The sequence below is a fragment of the Artemia franciscana genome, chromosome 14 (assembly GCF_032884065.1).
Source record: "Artemia franciscana chromosome 14, ASM3288406v1, whole genome shotgun sequence".
NCBI lineage: Eukaryota > Metazoa > Arthropoda > Branchiopoda > Anostraca > Artemiidae > Artemia > Artemia franciscana.
Window position 1 is genome coordinate 34269392 of NC_088876.1, and position 21120 is coordinate 34290511.

General features: G+C 34.0%; 1 protein-coding gene across 3 annotated transcripts in view; it reads right to left on the reverse strand.

The window, feature by feature from the left end:
* Window positions 1-21120, reverse strand: part of LOC136035630 (activin receptor type-2A-like) — a 130434-nt gene that overhangs the window by 53701 nt on the left and 55613 nt on the right. For all 3 annotated transcript variants that reach the window (XM_065717526.1, XM_065717524.1, XM_065717525.1), the window contains exons 5-6: window positions 17787-17963; window positions 7134-7346 (exon numbers count right to left, since the gene is read on the reverse strand). In XM_065717526.1, the coding sequence (XP_065573598.1) occupies window positions 7134-7346; window positions 17787-17963 (390 nt within the window). The remainder of the gene's footprint in view (window positions 1-7133; window positions 7347-17786; window positions 17964-21120) is intronic.

Below are 21120 nucleotides of genomic sequence, written 5' to 3' on the forward strand. Positions count from 1 at the left end.
AAAATCGAACAAATTAATGTAACACGCCATACCAGAGAACTTTCAATAAGTAAAAATAAAAGCAGGCTGTCAGTCTAAAAAAATTAACAATCATGAGACCACTTGTTCCCAATAAAATAATCAACAACACCAAGATTTGAACCTGTTTGCCGAGGGGCACAGGATAACAAGTATTTACGAAAATGTCGTCACCTGCAGTACACCTGTACTACTCTATATACTTTATTTAAAAAAAAAGGTTTTGACGGTATATTAAAAAAAGTAGTGGTCTAACATTTCTTTTAAAACTTTACAGTTATCACGAAAAATATTCTTTTAGACACGAAAATTATTTCCATCCAGTTGCGAATTTAAAGAAAAAACTCAATTTTGTATTTTCAAATCCAGTAAAACAATATCAGAGCATAAATCAGTAAAAAGGTAGATAAAGAAAGTAAAAGTAGAAAGACCGAAGCGGTTTTAGGCTTCATAATTTGGGGGAGGGAAGCAAAATATAAAAATAGTTTGAATACAAGTTTGAACAAATCGCTAGAATACAAAGCAGATCTTAAGACTTCTGGGCCCCTTAGGCTAATATTATGAAGTATTAATCATCAAGACTAAAGTATATTGCCCTGTAAGAATATATGTGTGAACTAGAGTAAGAAGCCTTTTAGGGCTCCGTTAAAGCCCAACATTATGTCAAAGACATCAGGAAATTTGATTTGAACGGTTACTCAGAGCTTAATATCTGAAAATACATCGACTCTAATTTCTTCTATTTTCAAAATTTTATTTTTGGCCTAGAATCCAAGGCCCGAGCCTTGACTCAGACTGTACGAGTCTGCCCCGCTGTAAAATTAAAATATCATTTTGGCACAACTTTAAAATGTATTTTTGTGTAGTTGCTATGCCTTTTCTTCCTCAATGGCAAAGTATACCATAGGAGCGTAAAAATATAAAATAAATAGGAACTTAATGTCAGATGCCAAAACTGGGGGGAAAGCTACCTCCCGCCTGCTCAGGCCTAGAACCGCCACTGAATACAGCAGAACTAAACTAACACTGTATTATGTCTTTTTCTGAAACGCGAGGCTCGTAATGTTCATTTAACACTATTCTGGCTAAACCAAGAAATCGTGGACAGCCATGATTTAAGAGGTTTTTACAAGAATTTTCAGGTGATTTTAGTTCTTGATTGTTGTTTGTTTTTGTTTTTTTTTTTTTTTGTAAAGATTCAGTTACTTCTTCTTTTTTGGATATTTGGTATTTTATAACTACAAAGCCCAAATTCTCAAGAGGGATTTCTGGTGCAAATTTTCAGGTTAAATTTATCAAAGATTTATCCAGGATTTTTGTTTAGGATGGGCCGGGGGGGGGGGATTACAGAAAAAACTGAAAAACATTTATAATTTGTTTAAGCGCATTTTTGTTACGTTTTTACGAGTCGGAAAAGTTTTTATTGAAAAAAATCGTGCTTATTTTTTTCACTGTTCAACTTGAAAATACTGACAAAAATGTGGCACTGCCCGGAAAACTTCATTTTTGAAATAACTAAAAAGACGTCTTTAAACATCCCGGCTTACAGGTATGAATAGACCTGAGATAAGTCATAAGGGGCAAAAAATATTTTTATTTTGATATTTATTTGTCCTTGGCACTTTGTTCCCTGTGAGATGTTTCGTGTTGTGTTTTGTGACAATCAAGCAGCTGTGACTTGCATCAAAAGAGCCACAGGTTTAATGGCTAATTGGTTCAATTAGTTGACTAATTGATGACAATTAGATGACTAATTGGCTCAATTAGTTACAGATCTTTACCTTGATTCTTCCTAAGAGAATTATCAAAATCTGCTTAACACCCTCAGTGTTCTTGTGATATTCCTGAGATGTCTTATTGGCGACCAGCATACACACAGTGCCTTTTGATTTAGTTTAGAGGCAACATTTAGTTTTAAAGGATAATGGACAAACTGCATAACTGTAGGGGGTTGACATACCCAATATACCTTGAGACAAAGTTACTGGACCATTCAAACTATGTTGAACAAAATAACTGTCTCCGAATTTGATCGGAGCCGGTTGGAAAATTATGTGCTACGGAAGAGGTCTGCTTGCTCCTCCATCACTTTTGACTCTTAAAAGATACTAGAACTTCTAAATTCCAATAGTATTAGCTCCTTTAAAAGTTTCATTGATATTAATAGAATTAGCTCCTTTAAAGTTTCATTGATATTACTAGCTATAATGGAGCGACGCTGCCTATGATTTTACGCCTATTGATTTTACTGCAAATTGATTTTATTGATTTTACTGCCTATTGATTTTATTGATTTTACTGCCTATGATTTATACGGCCTTTTGAAAACCTGCATGCATATAGTCTTTTCGTTTAATTGAAACTCTGAAACTATGTTAATCGTCTACTTTCAGTGTATATTTCTTCTTTAGCAAATATCAAAAATATATTTCATGAGCTGGAAAACGAAGTAGTGAATGTCTATCTAAATTTTAAACGTTTCTTATATGATCAACAGATGAAAATTTAGCAATAAAATAAACTTCCTATGTTAATATCCTAACTATTGGGATATGTGGTATACGAGGAATAGGGATTCCCATTTTAGCGCTACTTGGCTAGCTTCGCCTGAAAAGTTAACTATTAAGGTTTATCTATATTAACTTCTTTTTTTTATTACCGTTCTTTTTCGTAACGTTTTACCTCAATAACATCATAAGATTTGACTTCGAAGACCTTTGTATTATCTATAACTGTGAAGCAAAGGAATGAATATTCACTGGCCTTGGAAAGCCAAGGCCAGGAATTCACAAGCTGGAAAGCCAAGCCAGCTTAGATTTCCATTATTTTCGACATATGGAAAGCTCCCAGATAGTTCTTCATGAGAAGACGAGAATCACCTTGACACGGTAAGCAAGTTCAGTAGAAAGTGTTTCTAACTAGTGGTTTTTGGCGCCAAATTCAAATGATTATGCTTATGACTTTAATAAAGCTTTCTTGTCCTGTGGTGGCGCAGTGGGTTTGACCTTAGTTTGGTAATACGGGACCTAGAGATCGAATCATGCTGCAGAAATGCACTGCAGGGCCGACGCAGGGACCTTAGTAGTCAAGAAGTGTCGTTAATCTGATACAATACAATAAAGCTTTCTTATGCTGTGATGGCGCACTGAGCTTGGTAATACGGGACCCAACGGGACCCAGATTTGTGGTCGGAGCGACCACAGAAATCAAGAAGCATCGTTAATCCGATACAATACAATAAAACTGCTAATTGTGACTTTCTTCTTTATGTTACAATCAATTACTTCAATTGATTAAGAAATTCAATCAATGATTCAAATTCAATTAGTTAAGAAACTAATATCCTTTGTTGAAAACCCTACAAAAAAAATGACTGAGACCAATTATTAAAATTGTTTTATGCATAATAATTGACTATAATAATAGAAGCATGGCTAGTTTTCAAATAACCTGCCTTTTATCTCGATATTCGCGGCTAGCCGGTATACTTTTCACTAGCCTGTCTTATAAGCCACCTTCGCTTTCCATTGGTTTCCAAAGACCAGCACTGTTTGCTCCTAAGACACAACTGGTCGCGAAAAGTCCCCTTAATCTGGTAAATGGATATAGTTTAATTTCGGCTATGCAATAACAGCAAATTGTTGTCTTATAAAAAAAAAACGATTTTTTACAACTGAAAAAAGGAGCAACATTAGATCTTAAAACGAACAGAAATTATCACGTATGTGAGGGGGTTCCCCCTCCTCAAAACCTCACTCCTCGAGCTAAAGTTTTCCGGAACTTTTTAAAATGGTACTTATTCTTCTAATTAAACGATCCTTGCGTTTCATGAGTCGTTTTTAGAGAATTGGGACAAAATTTAAACTTTAGCGTAAAGGGCGAGGTCTTGAGAAGGGGGCAATCCCCTTATATACGTTATAATTTCTCTTCGTTCGAACTTTTAGTTTGCTCCTTATATTCGTTGAAAAAAAAATTGTTTTTTCTAAATTTAATTTCTGATCGTTTTTTTAAATAGCGCCAGGAAATCTGGCTCCACCTCCACGGAAAAATCCCCCATCCCACTGAAATACCCTCTGGATGATTCAATCCTGGTAGAAATTTACCCCGGACAATTACCCTTAACACTTCCACGCGTCAAACTGAGTTGGTAAAGAGAAAGCAAGACATATAAAGAAATTTCCTATGGAAATTTTAGCGAATTTCCCCAATATGAAATTTACCCAGAAAAATTCAACCCCTGGAAACTTTTTTCTCCATGGACAATTCTCCCCGTACAAAATTCGTCATCCCCTCCCCACCGAAAATTTATGCATACTTCCCAATAGCAAATAATATACGTAAACAATGGGCACATTTTAGACCTTTCCCCAGGGGTTGTGGGGAGGGTTATGTTATCTCAAGAGACAAAGTTATTGGGCCTTCCAACTATGCTGAATAAAATAGCTATCTCGGAATTTTGATAGGACCATTTTGGGGAAAAAAGTGGCGTGGGGCCTAGTTGCACGCCAATTTTTTTGGTCACTTAAAAAGGGCACTAAAACTTCTTAATTCCTGTTAGAGTGAGCCTCTTCTGATGTTCTAGACTCATTCGGTCAACAAGATCACCCCTGCGATTTTGGGGAAAAAAGTGGCGTGGGGCCTAGTTGCACGCCAATTTTTTTTGGTCACTTAAAAAGGGCACTAAAACTTCTTAATTCCTGTTAGAGTGAGCCTCTTCTGATGTTCTAGACTCATTCGGTCAACAAGATCACCCCTGCGAAAAAAACAAAACAAAGAAAGACACAAATTAACACACATCCATGATCTTTCTTCTGGCAAAAAAATACAAAATTCCATTTTGCAGATAGGAGCTTGAAACTTCTATAGTAGGGTTCTCTCATACGCTGATTCTGATGGTGTGATTTTCATCAGGATTTAATGATGTTCAGGGGGTATTTCTTACTTTTTTGAAAATAAGGCAAATTTTCCCAGGCTAGTAACCTTTGATGGGTAAGAGTAAACTTAATGAAACTTATAAATCTGAAATCAGCATAAAAATCCAATATTAAAATTCCGTTTTTAGAGTTTCGGTTACTATTGAGCCGGGTCACTCCTTACTTACAGTTCATTACCCCGAACTGTTCGAAATTAAAATCCTTCAACTGAAGAAAATAATATATAAAACTTGGAACATAACCCTTAAAAACCCAAATATTTGGAGTGAATTAAATGAAAGGACCAAGTTTTTTGACAGAAAGAAAGGAGCAACAGTAAAACAGAAAAAATTGAAATTATTCCGTATATGAGGAGGGCTGCCCCTTCCTCAACCCTTGCTCTTTATGCTAACGTCTTGGAGTTATTTCAAAATACATGTCATTCAAATTCAACAGCCCTTGTGTTTTAAGCACTCTTTCTTAAAGAATTGTGACAATAAGTCAAACTTTAGATTCAAGAGTGACGGGTGAGGAAGTGGTAGTCTTCCTCATATTCGGAATAATTTGTGTTCGTTCAAAGTTTTAATCTTGCTCCTTACTTTCAGTAAAAAACTTGTTTTTTTTATTATTTAATTTCTAGTAGTTTTTCTAATTAATACTGGGAAATCCAGCTCCCCTTCCCTAGTTAGCGTAAAGAGCAAGGTACTGAAGAGGGGGCAACCCTTCATATACGGAATAATTTCTGTTCGTTTGAAGTTTTAATCTTGCTACTTACTTTCAGTCAAAAAACTTGTTTTTTTTTAATTTCTAATAGGTTTTTTTTAATTAATACTGGGCAATCCAACTCCCCTTCCATAGTTAGCGTAAAGACAGAGGTACTGAAGTGGGGGCGACCCTTCATATACGGAATAATTTCTGTTCGTCCGAAGTTTTAATCTTGCTCCTTACTTTGAGACAAAAAACTTGTTTTTTTTTTATTTAATCGACAAAAAAGTCGATTCTTTCATTCATCTATTAATATTAGACGTCTGTTTTTGAGTTTCGGTTACCATTGAGCAGAGTCGCTCTTTAATTACAGTTTGTTACGCGAACTGTTTGATAAAAGTATATTCGTTAGAATGGGTTGTAATCTTGGTTCCACCTTGGAAGGGGTTTCCTAAGATGGAACGGCACCTTCAAGAACAAAAAAGGGCTTGATAGATGTATTAATTTGTAGAGTGCTGATTTGCAGATGTACTGAATCGTAATTGATTTGTATAGTACCCCAAAATTGAGTGATGGAGGCTTTGAATAGATTGGGATGGAAGAGGAGCGCGCGTAGCTCTGCTCTCCTCCGGCGGCTTAGTGCTACGATGAGTGGGTATTAGTAGTAGTGGTTTAGTTTTTAACAACTCAAATTTTATTATTACTTGATAAAGTATAAAGTGTAATAGAAGTATATTATTTAAAATTAAAAAAGTATAAAGCATTTTAATATCATTTGTTTTCATGTGTAGGTTGTACGAGCTATTAGTTTTGAATTTTAAAGATATTGATACAACTGAGACGAGATGGGATTAGAAAAAAACCTACATCTTTCTTTTCTTGCAAGCCAACATTACTTACTTTGTATTCTAAATGGGCACAAAGTGTCAAAATTGTCCCTATGTTCCTATACGAAAATAAAGGATCACCAGTTAAAAGGGGGAAAAAAAGGCTTAATTAGCAATAATTAGTAAGAAAAATTGATTAGAATCAACCAATGAAATTTAATGAATTAAATGAAATTAATCAATTATTTTTAAGAAAACTAATTAAATTATTTTGTTTCAATTAATGTATATTATTTTATAAAAAAGTAAAAAGTAAGTAAGACGGCACTAGACCCTTAAGGTCCAAACCGGCGGTGCTGATCTCCTTTTCATGGCCCTTCAGCCAGGAAGTGCAATGGGGGGGGGGGGGAGCCAACCATCCTGAGCTTTCACACACCCTTCCTGCTTACCTTCCCTAGATTTCTCCAGATACCCATATAGAGCTGGGTCGACTCTGGCTGATCTTAGAGAGTCACGCCAGTGACCCTCGTACCAAACTAAATAACTGGTCACAACCGGGATTGGACCCGTGCCCCTTGGGCACAGAATTCCCAAGCCAACCACTCAGCCATTTATTTAAATAAGCAATATTAATTAAAAATTATCAATTAAAAACTAACAAAACATTTACCAATGATCTCCATAATTTTCAGGTCTTTCGCATCGAAACAGTCCACCAAAGAGCGACATTCATCACTGTCATTAGAGAGTCGGCTTTGTACTTCCTTCTGCCGCTGACAAAGCATTCTCATCACAATCAAAATGGCAAACCCGAGCATCACAACCAATATTCCAACAAACCACAGCACTATATTCATTCCTCTCGACGATTCTGCGAGGCTCACTAAATTATTAAACAATTAATTTTTTTAACTAACAATTAAATAGTTAAATGACAATAACAACATTAAATACTTAAATAATAAATTATTAACAATTAAATACTTTTTTTCATCTTATGTTACACAAAAGACATTTTGCATTTGGTACTTTAGTGACGGCAAATCCAGGAATACAGCAGCAAATCCAGGAATTTGTTTTTTTATTGTTTTTATACAGGATTTAGTACTTTAGGGGCAATACAGCAGCAAATCCAGGAATTTGTTTTTTATACTGTTTTTATAAAGGATTTAGTACTTTAGGGGCAATACAGCAGCAAATCCAGGAATTTGTTTTTTATACTCTTTTTATACAAGATTTAGTACTTTAGGGGCAATACAGCAGCAAATCCAGGAATATGTTTTTTATACTGTTTTTATACAAGATTTAGTACTTTAGGGGCAATACAGCAGCAAATCCAGGCATTTGTTTTTTATACTGTTTTTATAAAGGATTTAGTACTTTAGGGGCAATACAGCAGCAAATCCAGGAATTTGTTTTTTATACTCTTTTTATACAAGATTTAGTACTTTAGGGGCAATACAGCAGCAAATCCAGGAATTTTTTTATACTGTTTTTATAAAGGATTTAGTACTTTAAGGAAAATAAAGCAGCAAATCCAGGAATTTGTTTCTTATACTGTTTTTATACAGGATTTAGTAATTTAAGGACAAAACAGAAGCAAATCCAGGAATTTTGTTTTTTATACTGTTTTTATATACAATTTAGTACTTTAGGGGCAATACAACAGCAAATCCAGGATTTTTTTTTATACTGTTTTTATAAAGGATTTAGTACTTTAGAGGCAATACAGCAGCAAATCCAGGAATTTTTTTTTATACTGTTTTTATACAGTCATTGTTTTTATACTGTTTTTATAAAGGATATTTATATTTGTTCAAACCTGTGCTGGAAAGCAATGCGTTTGATTTTAAAATAAATTACTATTAATTTAGTTTTTTTTTTGTTTGTTTTTAGACGAAAAGCTGATAGTTTATTCATTCCTAAGATAAGTCATGTGCCACATTCACATTTACAAAGGGGCGTGGCACATTGTAATGGTAAGAGCAATGGTAAGGTTGTTATGTATTTCAGCGTTTTGTTTAATCTATTTGTGGTTTCTGGTCATTGAAGTGTAAGGCGCTAAAGGAGCTAAGCTTCTTGGGTCAAATAATTAATAGTAATGCTTGTAAAACAATTATTACTGGAAAGCCGGTATCTATGAACATTATGTTATCATGTATCATGATATCATAATCATGACATGATATCATGATCAACCCGTAACATGTTCCATATGCATCGATAAAGGTAAAAATTCTTCCCTATTTGAATTCATCTTCTTCTAAGTTTTTTTTTAAATTAAACTAAGGAGCAACATTAAAACTTAAAACGAACAGAAATTACTCCGTATATGAAAGGGGCTTTTCCTCCTCAATGCCCCGCTCTTTACGCTAAAGTTTCTTACTGTTAAATAGAGTTAAGAGAAAGAGTCAAACATTAGCGCAAAGAGCGAGGCGTTAAGGAGGAAAAGCCCCTTTCATATACGGAGTAATTTCTGTTCGTTTTAAGTTTTAATGTTGCTCCTTACTTTCGTTTTAAAAAACTTGTTTTTTTTATTTAATTTCTGGATGTTTTTGAATTAATGCATGTTTTGCTCTTGGCTCTCCGCACATAAATAATTAAAACGAAATTTGCATATTAAACATATGCAATTAATCGAAAAGATTTTGAGAAAAAAGGAGCAAGGGAGGAGGCCTAGTTGTCCTCCAAGTTTTTGATTACTTAAAAAGGCAACTAGAACTTATAATTTTTTACCAACGTTTTCGTTGGTAAAAAATATACGCAACTTACGAATTAACTTACGTAACGAACTTCTATATTCGTATGTTTTTATTGCGTATATGAGGGGTTTCAACCGTCGTCAATACCTCACTCTTTACACTATAGCTTAGATTTTGTCCCAATTCCTTAAGAATGACCTCTGAATCACAAAGGCCGTAGCATAATTAGTTGAAATTACTTAAAATACTTTAGCGTAAAGAGTGAGGTATAGCGAGGAGGTAAACCCCTCATATGCCTAATAATTTCTGTTCGTTTTAAGTTTTAATGCTGCTCCTTACTTTCAGTAGAAAAAACTTTTCATATTTATTTTTTCATTGCTTTTTCAAATAATGCTACAAAATCGTGCGCCCCCTTCATTGAAATTCTCTTCCCCCATGAGAAGCTTCTCCATGGAAATATCCTCCCACGTAACCCCCCCCCCCCCCCCAACTCTCCCCTATAAACCAAAAAAAAACTGAAAACGACTGTACACTTCCCAGTAACCATTACTATATGTAAACACAGGTCAAAGTTTGTAACTTGCAGTCCCTCCCACGGGGACTGCGGGGGAGTAAGTCGTCCCTAAAGACATAGTTATTAGATTTTTCGATTATGGTGAAAAAATGGCTATCTCAGAATTTTGATCCGATGACTTTTGGGAAAAAATGAGTGCGGGAGGGGGCCTAGATGCCCTCCAATTCTTTGTCACTTAAAAAGGGCACTAGAACTTTTAATTTTCGTTGGAATGAGCCCTCTCGCGACATTCTAGGACCACTCAGTCGATACGGTCACCCCTGGGGAAAAAACAAAAAAAAAAACAAATAAACACACATCCATGATCTGTCTTCTGGCAAAAAGATGCGAAATTCCACATTTTTGTAGATAGGAACTTGAAACTTCTACAATAAGGATCTCTGATACGCTGAATCTGACGGTGTGATTTTCGTTAAGATGGTATGACTTTTAAGAGGTGTTTCCCTCTATTTTCTAAAATGAGGCAAATTTTCTCAGGCTCGTAACTTTTAATGGGTAAAACTAATCTTGATGAAACCTATATATTTAAAATTAGCATTAAAATGCGATTCTTTTGATGTAACTATTGTTACCAAATTCCATTTTTTAGAGTTTCGGTTACTATTGAGCCGGGTCGCTCCTTACTACAGTTCGTTACCACGAACTGTTTGATTCAGTTATTATTTCTTATCAATTATTTCTTATCAATTATTATCTTCTCCTATTATTTAGCTCTTAACACAGTTCACATTTTTACCTTTCTCGGCAACTACCTACTAAATTAAGAGTTAGTGATAACTAACACATAGGATCTAATACATGTTTAAGATTCCGGAATTGTGAAAAACCAAGATTGAAAAGAATAGGTTCAAACCACACTGGCTGTACTTGACGTATGAAAAACGGAGAGAAAAAAAAGAAAAGAAATAAAAATAAAACGCAACAAGGATAAGATTCAGCCCGTGAAACAATCGAAAAACAAAGCAGATATCAAACAGTTCGTAGTAACGAACTGTAGTAAGGAGCGACCCGGCTCAGCAGTAACCGAAACTTTAAAAGACGGAATTTTGATAGCAAAAGTTACATCAAAAGAGTCAAATTTTAATGCTGATTTTAAATATATTATGTTTCATCAAGTTTAGTCTTACCCATCAAAAGTTACGAGTCTGAGAAAATTTGCCTTATTTTAGAAAATAGGGGGAAACACCCCCTAAAAGTTATAAAATCTTAGGGAAATTCGCGTATTTTTTCAAGCTCCTATCTACGAAAATGTGGAATTGTGTTGCGGAGCAACACTACTGCTTTCGTAGTTTTTTTTTTTTTTTTTTTTTTTTTTTTTTTTTTTTTTTTTTTTTTTTTTTCACCGTGATCAGCGACCTGTAGCTCCGAAGTGGTAAGAGTTAAAAATTTGAGATTTTTCAGAGGGAAGGGAAACGTGAAACAGAGTAAAAAAGTTCCAGAGAAGTTCCTAAAATTTCTAACAGTTTTCCATAAAAAAAAAAATAAAACCGTTTTTTTCTTAGAAACTCTGCGTTCGATGTTTGGCGTCAAGTTAAGACGACCCTAGCTTCGGAAATAAACTTGTTAGAAATACAGTTATGCTGAACTCATGTAGAACTTTCATTTGTCTCTTCGAGAACCGGAGCACAAAATACCGTAGCTCTTACATATTTCCCAGAAATAATTCCGGAAAAGCCCATCTCGTTCCGATTTTTTTTGGAATTTTCTCAAATTTTCGATTTTGATGTTTCTTATATTTTTATCGAGTAGTGCTATGAAAAGTATGCAAGAAGAAGTGAAGTGTTCTATATACCAAGATGCTTCATTCTCTAAGAAATAATTTCCGAAGTTTCGACGTTCTAGAGGTAACTTCTGTTCTGGACCAGCTAGAATTTTTTTTCCAACGCGGTTCGACAGGTCTCGATCTCCTAACAACTGGAGCTTACAATAGTTTCTCCGAAATAAAATTCCTTCTGTGGGTTTTTCTATTTGGAAGTTTTGTCATGTCCTCGGGGCAATTAAAATTTTTTGGTGAATTTGGTTTGTTTTATATTTTCCTAGCTTAGACCATCAAAAGTTAAGCAGAAAACTATAAGACGTTATTTCCGTATCTCTTTCAGATTTCCCGGAAATAATTCCCGAAATGTACGTCTCGAAACATAATACTTCGAATTGGCGTCAAGTTAAGACGGCCCTAGTTTCGGAAGTAAACGTTTTAGAGATAAAATAATTATGAACTCATATAGAACTTTTATTGATGTTTCTCGTTTATTTCTGGACCAGCTAAACATTTTACCAAACTCAGTTTAGTAGGAGCTCGAAATAAAACCATATCAAAGATGCTTCAAGATAACCATGGAAGCCGCATTAAAAAAATGTCCTCTGAAGGACATAATGGAGACTGTTGCTCCGCAACTGTATCCCGTAGGGCACAGTTGCACGTGTTGCTCCGCAACTGTGCCCTAAGGAACAGGGCACAGTTGCTGCAACACTTCCCGTTGCACAGGCAACGGAGGTCTAGTTTCGTTTTTTTTTTTTTGCCAGAAGACAGATCACGGATGGGTGAAGATATCCATGAAGCAAGCATCATGGGCTTATTTTTAAGACCTGAAGAAGGTCTTAAAAGGCTGAAGTTGATTTGAATAGGGGTTGTATTAGGCGAGGGGTTAAGATCCACAAGGGGCGAGTTGCAAAGAAACCAGTTTGAATAGACTTTATTCAATTCAATTTATTTCTGACCCGTTAACAAAACAAACGAGGGTTTTTAACCCTAATGACAGAGTAAGGCAACAACAAAAAATAAAAATAAAAAATAAACAATCAACAAAAAGAGAGATTACAATCAACAAACACAAACATAACTACATACTACACGAAGAGGGAAGACCACTGGTGGTTGAGTTTTCTAGCAGAGGATCTGAAATCTTCCACTCTTTTATCAATAATGTTTGCAGGCAGAATCAATTTAAATTTTTTACCAGAGAAGAATTACTGGTCCAAGGAGGCACATGCAGCAGATACTTGACAAATTTAAAATAGATTTGGTTAATATTTTTTTTATTTGAAGCAGAAAAAATTGCCAAATGGGGGACATAGCAAGAAGATGGGGCATAGTTAGACTGTTGTAAAGTCTGAAAAGGTGAAACCGACTGAGATTTGTGATATAAGATACAAGTGAAGTATATATAATTCGAATCTATTTTGCGTGGTTTTGAATTACAAGCTTAATGGTTTCTTTCAAACTTCTTCCAATGGGCATATCAAGATAAACTATCTTGAAAGCGGATCAGATGATCAGATGATCAGATGATCAGAAAGCGGAATAGATGTTTCAGAAAATTCAAGTTGCATGCCAGTGTTACCCTTAAGATTAAAAGCGATTGCTATAGTTTTACCAACACTAAAATTCAGACCGATATACTGATACTGATGCAGGAGTTTAGAAAGAGTTCTCTTACTTCCCAAAAATGTGCAACTTAGATTCCAATATCATCAGCGTAGCTAAATAAAGAAACACCGATTCCACCATAAATACACGTGCACTAGACAGAGCATTGAGCAGAAACACAGACAGATGAGACAGTCTATGTCTATGTTACAAGCATTATATCAAATACCTAACTTAACCTAACCACCTCTGTGTATAAAATATTTAATTAAAATGTACCTGTATCGTAGTTTGTTTCAAAGAGTTCGTGGTAACGAACTGTAGTAAGGAGCGACCCGGCTCAATAGTAAACGAAACTCTAAAAAACGGAATTTCGATGCTAAAAGATATATCAAAAGAATCGGATTTTTATGCTGATTTCAAATATATAAGTTTCATCAAATTTAGTCTTTGTCATCAAAAGTTACGAGCCTGAAAAAATTGGCCTTATTTTGGAAAATATGGGGTAACACCCCCTAAAAGTCATAGGATCTTAACGAAAATTACACCATCGCATTCAGCGTATCAGAGAACCCTATAGAAAAAATTTCAAGGTCCAATCTACAAAAATGTGGAATTTCGTATTTTTTGCCAGAAGACAAATCACGGGTGCGTGTTTATTTGTTTTTTTTTCCCCAGGGGTCATCGTATCGACCAAGTGGTCCTAGAGTGTTGCAAGAGGGCTCATTCTAACGGAAATGAAAAGTTCTAGTGCCCTTTTTAAGTGACCAAAAAAATTGGAGGGCACCTAGGCCCCCTCCCACGCTCATTTTTTTCCCAAAGTCAACGGATCAAAATTTTGAGATAGCCATTTTGTTCCGCATAGTCGAAAACCATAATAACTATGTCTTTGGGGATGACTTACCCCCCACAGTCCCTGGGGGAGGGGCTGCAAGTTACAAACTTTGACCAATGTTTACATACAGTAATGGTTACTGGGAAGTGTACCGACGTTATCAGGGGGATTTTTTTGGTTTGGGTGTGGGGTTCAGGGGAGGGGGATATATGGGAGGATCTTTCCTTGGAGGAATATTTCATGGGGAAGAAAAATTCAATGAAAAGGGCGCAGGACTTTCTAGCATTACTATAAAAAAAAACAATGAAAATATAAACATGAAAAAGTTTTTTCAATTGAAAGTAAGGAGAAGCACTAAAACTTAAAAGGAACAGAGATTATTACGCATATGAGGGGTTCTAAAAATACTTTAGCATAAAGAGCGAGGTATTTAGGAGGAGATAAACACTTCACTCTTTATGCTAAAAATTTTTTTAAATAATTTCAACTATTTATTCTACGGCCTTTCTGATTCAGGGGTCATTCTTAAAGAATTGGGATAAAACAAGATTTAGTGTGAAGAGCGAGGTATTAACGAGGGGACCAACCCCCTCATATATATAATCAAAAATATAAGAATATAAAAGTTTGTTACGTAAGTTAATTCTTAAGTTACGTATTTTTTTTTTTTTACTAATAAAAACGTTCTTTAAAAATAAAAGATCTAGTTGCCTTTTTAAGTAACCGAAAAATTGGAGGGCAACAAGACCTCCTTCCCCACCCCTTATTTCTCAAAATCGTCTGATCAAAACTAAGAGAAAGCCATTTAGCCAAAAAAAGAATTAATATGCAAATTTCATTTTAATAATTTATATACGGAGAGCCAAAATCAGACATGCATTAATTAAAAAACTTTCAGAAATTAAATAAAAAAAACAAGTTTTTTTAAATGAAAGTAAGGAGCGACATTAAAACTTAAAACGAACAGAAATTACTCCGTATATGAAAGGGGCTTTTCCTCCTCGACACCCCGCTCCTTGCGCTAAAGTTTGATTCTTTCTCGCAACTCTACTTTTTAAAACAATAAAAAACTTTAGCGTAAGGAGTGGGGTGTCGAGGAGGAAAAGCCCCTTTCATATACGGAGTAATTTCTGTTCGTTTTAAGTTTTAATGTCGCTCCTTACTTTCATTTAAAAAAAACTTGTTTTTTTTATTTAATCACGAAAGAACCTGACTTCATTTATTGAGTGTGTTCTGAATAATACACAAGTACCCCTTTTTCGCCCCCTAAGCCATCTTAGGTCTATCCTACCAGAAAACTGTGATTCTCAAAGCTTTTCCTTTGGTTGTCTCGTGATAATAAAGTTTTCAGGGCCGTTTCATATTTCCACCAGCGTTGCCACGTTGAACCGTTAAAATAAATAAGCAAAACTAATTTTACTTACTTTAAGATTATATTGACAAAGTTTTTAATTAAAGTTGACGAAGCTTTTCGTTCTTAAAAATTCCAAATTAATAATATACTTTTTCACAAAGAAGCAGAATCTGAGTTATTAAAAAGAGCAGGGGAAGTTAAACCACCCCGTCTGACACCCTTATTGGTATAGACGTCTCCCATTTATATTTTAAACAGGATTTATATTTTAATGGTATATTTTACAAAGTTACAAAATATAGCTATAAACAAAACAATAGTGAAAGCTAATCCGAAACATTAAATGATATTGAAGAATAATGCTTCGGGAAAAGTTGTCAAATATAGCTATAAATGAAACAATAGTCAAAGTTAATCCGAAACATCAAATGATATTAAAGAATAATGTTCAAAGGTGAAAATATGTTCAAATGTGAAACTTTGTCCCAATTACTAATTCGATCAAATCCAATTACTTAAAATCAATTTAAATGACCCCACCCCCCGACTTTATTAATTTTTTTTTAAATTGGTTGTCTTATAACTTGGACCTTTATCCACATAAATCCGTTCGCATCGTCTAACATCCATTTGCGACATCTAAGATCAATTTGGAGACATTTAACGTAACTTGGCAAATCTCAGTTTCAAGCTAAGCGAGTTTCGAGAATTAAACATATTTGAGCTCGAGCGAACAACACTGACAGATTTGTCTTTAGCTCAGCATCAGCTGCTTTAAGGTTCTTTTTTGTTTGTTTTATATTTACTACAAACTTGAATCTGACATAATGCAATTTTTGTAACATTACAGTGTGTCCACAAAGTCTGGATACATGCGAATTTTGATTTCTCAGATAAATTAAAGATAAAATAAGACAAAACAAAGACAATAAAAACATAAATAATAAGATAAAAGAATAAAATGTAAGATAAAATAAAGTTTTAGATAAATTGGATGGAAATAAATTGGCTGAAATGGACATCAATGTACAACTATTGAATCAAGCTTGCCTGAATTTAGCAAGGCGAATAATCGAAATCATACTGAAAATAGAATTCCCTATACACTATGATTAAATAAATTGTTTTGCAATATGAAAAATAAAATTTGTATAGATCCAGACTTTGTAGACACCCTGTACTACTCCCACTAAAAACACACAGCAGTACCAAGCCACCTGAAGCCAACACACCTGTGGCCTCTCCTCCTCCGCCCCAATTTATTCCAAGCTTCATACTTCCTCCATTCCATGAATTTCCAATTTCCTTATCCCCTTCCATATGGTCTCTTATGGCCTTCCTTATAGTCTCTTAAGACCTTCCTTATTGTCTCTTATGGCATTCCATATGGCCTCTTCCCAGCCAATACACCGGCCTTCTTTTCATTAGGCCCAAGGTGGAAGGCCAAAGAGAACGATCTTAGGTATTTGTCTGTTATCCCGACCATGCTCAAGAAGTGACGTTCGGTTATTCATAATGAAATATACCGAAATATTATGAAATATAATACTTTAGAAACAAAATTATGGAAACTACAACGGAGAATTATGGAAAGCAGGGCGCCCAGAACGCATTATATTAAATATATTATATTAAATTAAACCTAACACAACCAAACCAACTGCATACATTAAATATTTAATTAAAATATACCTATATAGAAGTTTCTCTTACTGAGACTAATCTAATTATCTCTGAATGCAGACAGAGAAACCAATTTTACTCAGATCAAGAACTTGAGTGTTGTGGGGAACACAGACAAGTACCCAACCTTATTTTCAAGTTTATTATTTTAATTAACATCAATGGTAAAAGATTGTGGCGAGAAAAGATTTAGGGGAAGTTCGAAAAACAGCTTGAAACCCCGACAAAATGGTTTTAAACCCACCTGCACCATTAGAATCTCCATAGCTGAAAACCCTTCTAGGAAAATTACGGTCCCTCATCTCCAGGAACAGGGAAAATCATTGTTCACATGGGATGCAGTGATGTCTCTTTTTTTTTTCGTCGCTAGTAAATCAGTTTACTTTTTTGTCGTTGCTAGAAATATCATTTTACTTTTTTGTCGTCGCTAGTAAAGAGGCATTGAAAAATCACAGAGATATGTTTGAGGAATCATTTGAAAGGTTATTTCTATATCTAGTGCCTCTTATAAGTGAGAAAAGATGATATCTGAAAAAAAACAATTTTCAACAAAAGAAAGTTCACAAAAAAACGAATATAATAGAACACATCACCTTTTGAAAAGTAGCTTCAATGCTTACAATGCCATATTTGACTAACTCCGATGTCTGATTACCCTTGGTTCATTCTTTACTATTACTACTAAGAAAACGCCAAAGGCTTTTCCTATGTGTGAAATATTTCATAACAAATACTTGTGCAACGTTCAATTTTCAGAAAATATATCAATAACACCCTTAAGGCCTGTAGTAATTAGAATCAAACATACCAGTTACATCAGGGGAGTTATCTTCCTCAGGTTCGACGGTGAAATTGAAGCTTAGATTACACATATTGCCCTTACAACAGCAGAAAGCGAGGTTAGATTTTCCTGGTCGATATGGACGAAGTTTCCCAAAACAAGAGTCTGATTCACATTCATCAGCATCACTAGGCTTCCAACAACCTTAAAGGAACATTCAAATATATAACAGATTATTATATACAAATTATTATATATTCGAAAGACACCAATTTAATTGTTGTTACAAAAGTGACAACCATGTTAAAAGAGTAATTAATCAATGGTAATTCTGTTAAAGCAATTTAATTATAGGTAGTTAATAGTAATTATATAAATTAGTAATTCTAATTAGTAACTAGTTAATTAGTAAATCTGGCCTTTAGGTTAAATAATATGCTAAACAGTATAAGTAAAAAGTAAAAGTTAATTAATAACTTAATTAATAAAAATTAGTAATATTGTTATTAGTAATAGTTAATTAATTTCATTAATAAGTAATTTTGACAATTTATTTCTGAGAGAGGAATATGATACCACAAAATAACAAAAGAACAGAATAAACCTTTCTAATAATAGAATAGCATGAATAGTAATAGAATTAATTAATTATAGCCAATGTAATGATGATCGGGTAATTCTTTAATTGTAATAAAAAAGCATTCCCATTCATCATCATTGTTTGGCATCTAACAATCTTAAAGGAGTGCTCAAACGGGATTCGGTGTAAAAATCCTTTTCTGACAAACGTTTGCCTTCCAACGATTTAAAAGAACATTGAAACATACACCATTTTATTAATACATAATTGTTCAGAAGAGAATAATTAAAATGTTATCTAAGCAATAATTATTACATTTGCATTCCCCCTACCAACAGATTTTGAAAACACAATCTTTTGGTATTTTCATGGAAAATGCACACTTTTGTTATTTTCGTTGAATAATTAAAAAAAAAATCCCTTTCCCCTTCATTTTCCTGAACTAACACTACTATATGAAACCCTGTTAAGAATTCATTCGTGAGAAAGGCATATACTGGTAAAAGATAGTAAAAGAAGATAAAAAGAGATGTCTAAAGATGAAATAGTAGATAACAAAATAACAATAAAATAATTGCATAAACAACATAATAACAATAATAACCATAAAATAATAATATTTTATAGCGTATAAATAAGCAATAACAACTTAAAATAACAATGTACAACAAAATAATTACAATTAAAACAACACAATTATAAGAACTTCCAAACAATAATAGAAGATGAGTTCTCATTTGTCTGTACTACTTGCCCCATATTCAACAGAACTTATTACGATGAATTACTATGACTTATTGAATAATCGTCATTAAAATGATATTCTTACAAAAAAAAAATAATAAAATTAATTAGAAAGTAAAATAAACTCTTGCAAACTTGTAAAACCTTTGAAACTAACCAAATATATTAAGCTTCCATTTTACAGCATACTGAGGACTGAAGCCCAATAAACATAATAATTAATTGCAATAGGCTCTTTTGAAAGCAATTCAATAATTGCAATCGCCTACTGATTAAAAAATTCCAAATTATTGAAAATGAAATTTTCAAAATTAAAATCAAAAATCAAAAAGGCAAAAAAAAAAAAAAAATAAAGAAAACCCATTGTAGTAAGCTTGTTGAACGCACGGTTTCCTTCAAGTGTCCTTCTACGAAACAATGGCACTTTTTTGTTTATCATAGATGTCAGTCTCTGCTTTGCTTCAGTCTGTGTTTCCGACAACTCAGATCAGAACCCAGCTTGATACGTGTTCAAATAGAAAAAAATAAGTGATTTATCTAGAAAAAATATTGATTTAGATATTCAATATCTATATAATATTGGATAATATTTAATAATTTAATTATTAGATATTAGATATTACTGATAAGATATTCAACTTCTGCCCTGGTCAAGGTAATTACTCGGCAAGACATCTGACATATCTTCCTCAACAATGTACAGAGCTCATGTATCAGAACACATTACACAGAGCTCACATATACAGTAGCTCTTAGTATCCTATTCTCGTTAAAAAATGTGTCTGTCTATTCTTCCAAGCTTTTCGAATAGCAGAAAAACCTTGCGTCAAAAATATTCCACAGAAAATATGACAAGACAACACTGCCTTTCGATCAAAGACAATTTACTAAGAGAATAAAATTTAAAAAAAAACAAGTTTTTTCAGCTGAAAGTAAGGAGTAACATTCAAACTTAAAATGAAAAGAAATTATTCTGTATATGCCGGTGATTACCCCCTCTCAATACCTCACTCTTCACACTAACGTATTTTATAACTTTTAATAAAGCTTCGTATGCTAATTAAACGGCCCTTGTGTTTCAGGAGTTGGTCCAAAAAATTATCCTTAGCATACATTTATTTGAAAAAAGACTAGTTTCTGATTCTGTTTCAAACAATGCCAGAAATCCCCCCTCCAAAATTTTCTTGGAAATCCACTCCATTAGTGGAAGGTTGAACCCGTGAAGAATTTCCCCACGGTTAAATTCTTCCGTTGATAATACACCCTCCCCACGAAAAAAATCTATAGACATTAAGAGAAATTAAGACCAATAAAAAGAACCTAGTTTAGAAATTGTGACAAACTCCACCACTGTAAAATTTCCCCCGGAAAGTTCACCACCAGAAAATTCTCCCCATGGAAAATTGCTTCGAAAAATGTATGTATACTTCCCAATAACAAATACCTTACATAAGCAATTGCCAACTTGCATAGCTTAGAGCCCCTTCCCTAGGGGCTTTAAGGATTATGTTATCCCCAAAGGCATAGTTATTGGATCTTACAATACGCTGAACAAAATAGATACCTCACCATATTGCCAAATTCCATATCTTACAGCCCCTTCCCTAGGGGCTTTCTATCCCCAAAGGCATAGTTATTGGATCTTTAACTATGATGAACAAAATAGATATCTGAACGTATTGCCAAATTTCATAGCTTACAGCCCCTTTCCTAGGGGCTTTAATTGTTATGCTATCCCCAAAGACATAGTTATTGGATCTTCAACTATGCTGAACAAAATAGATATCTCAGAATATTGCCAAATATGGCCTCCAATTCATAATGAAAGGAAGCATATAGGATAGTACATAATGCGCAGTTTAATTCTCAACCCCAAGAAATTTTATCGATTGACTTAACCTGTTTCCCCTTTTATTTTCAGGTTCTAAAGATGTTTGAATCTTTATAAAGACTAAATTCATTTTTCTGATTGTTCAGCCTCGTACAATATTTCTATTTAGCATTTTATTTTCTGTAAAGCACCTAACAACACTAAAG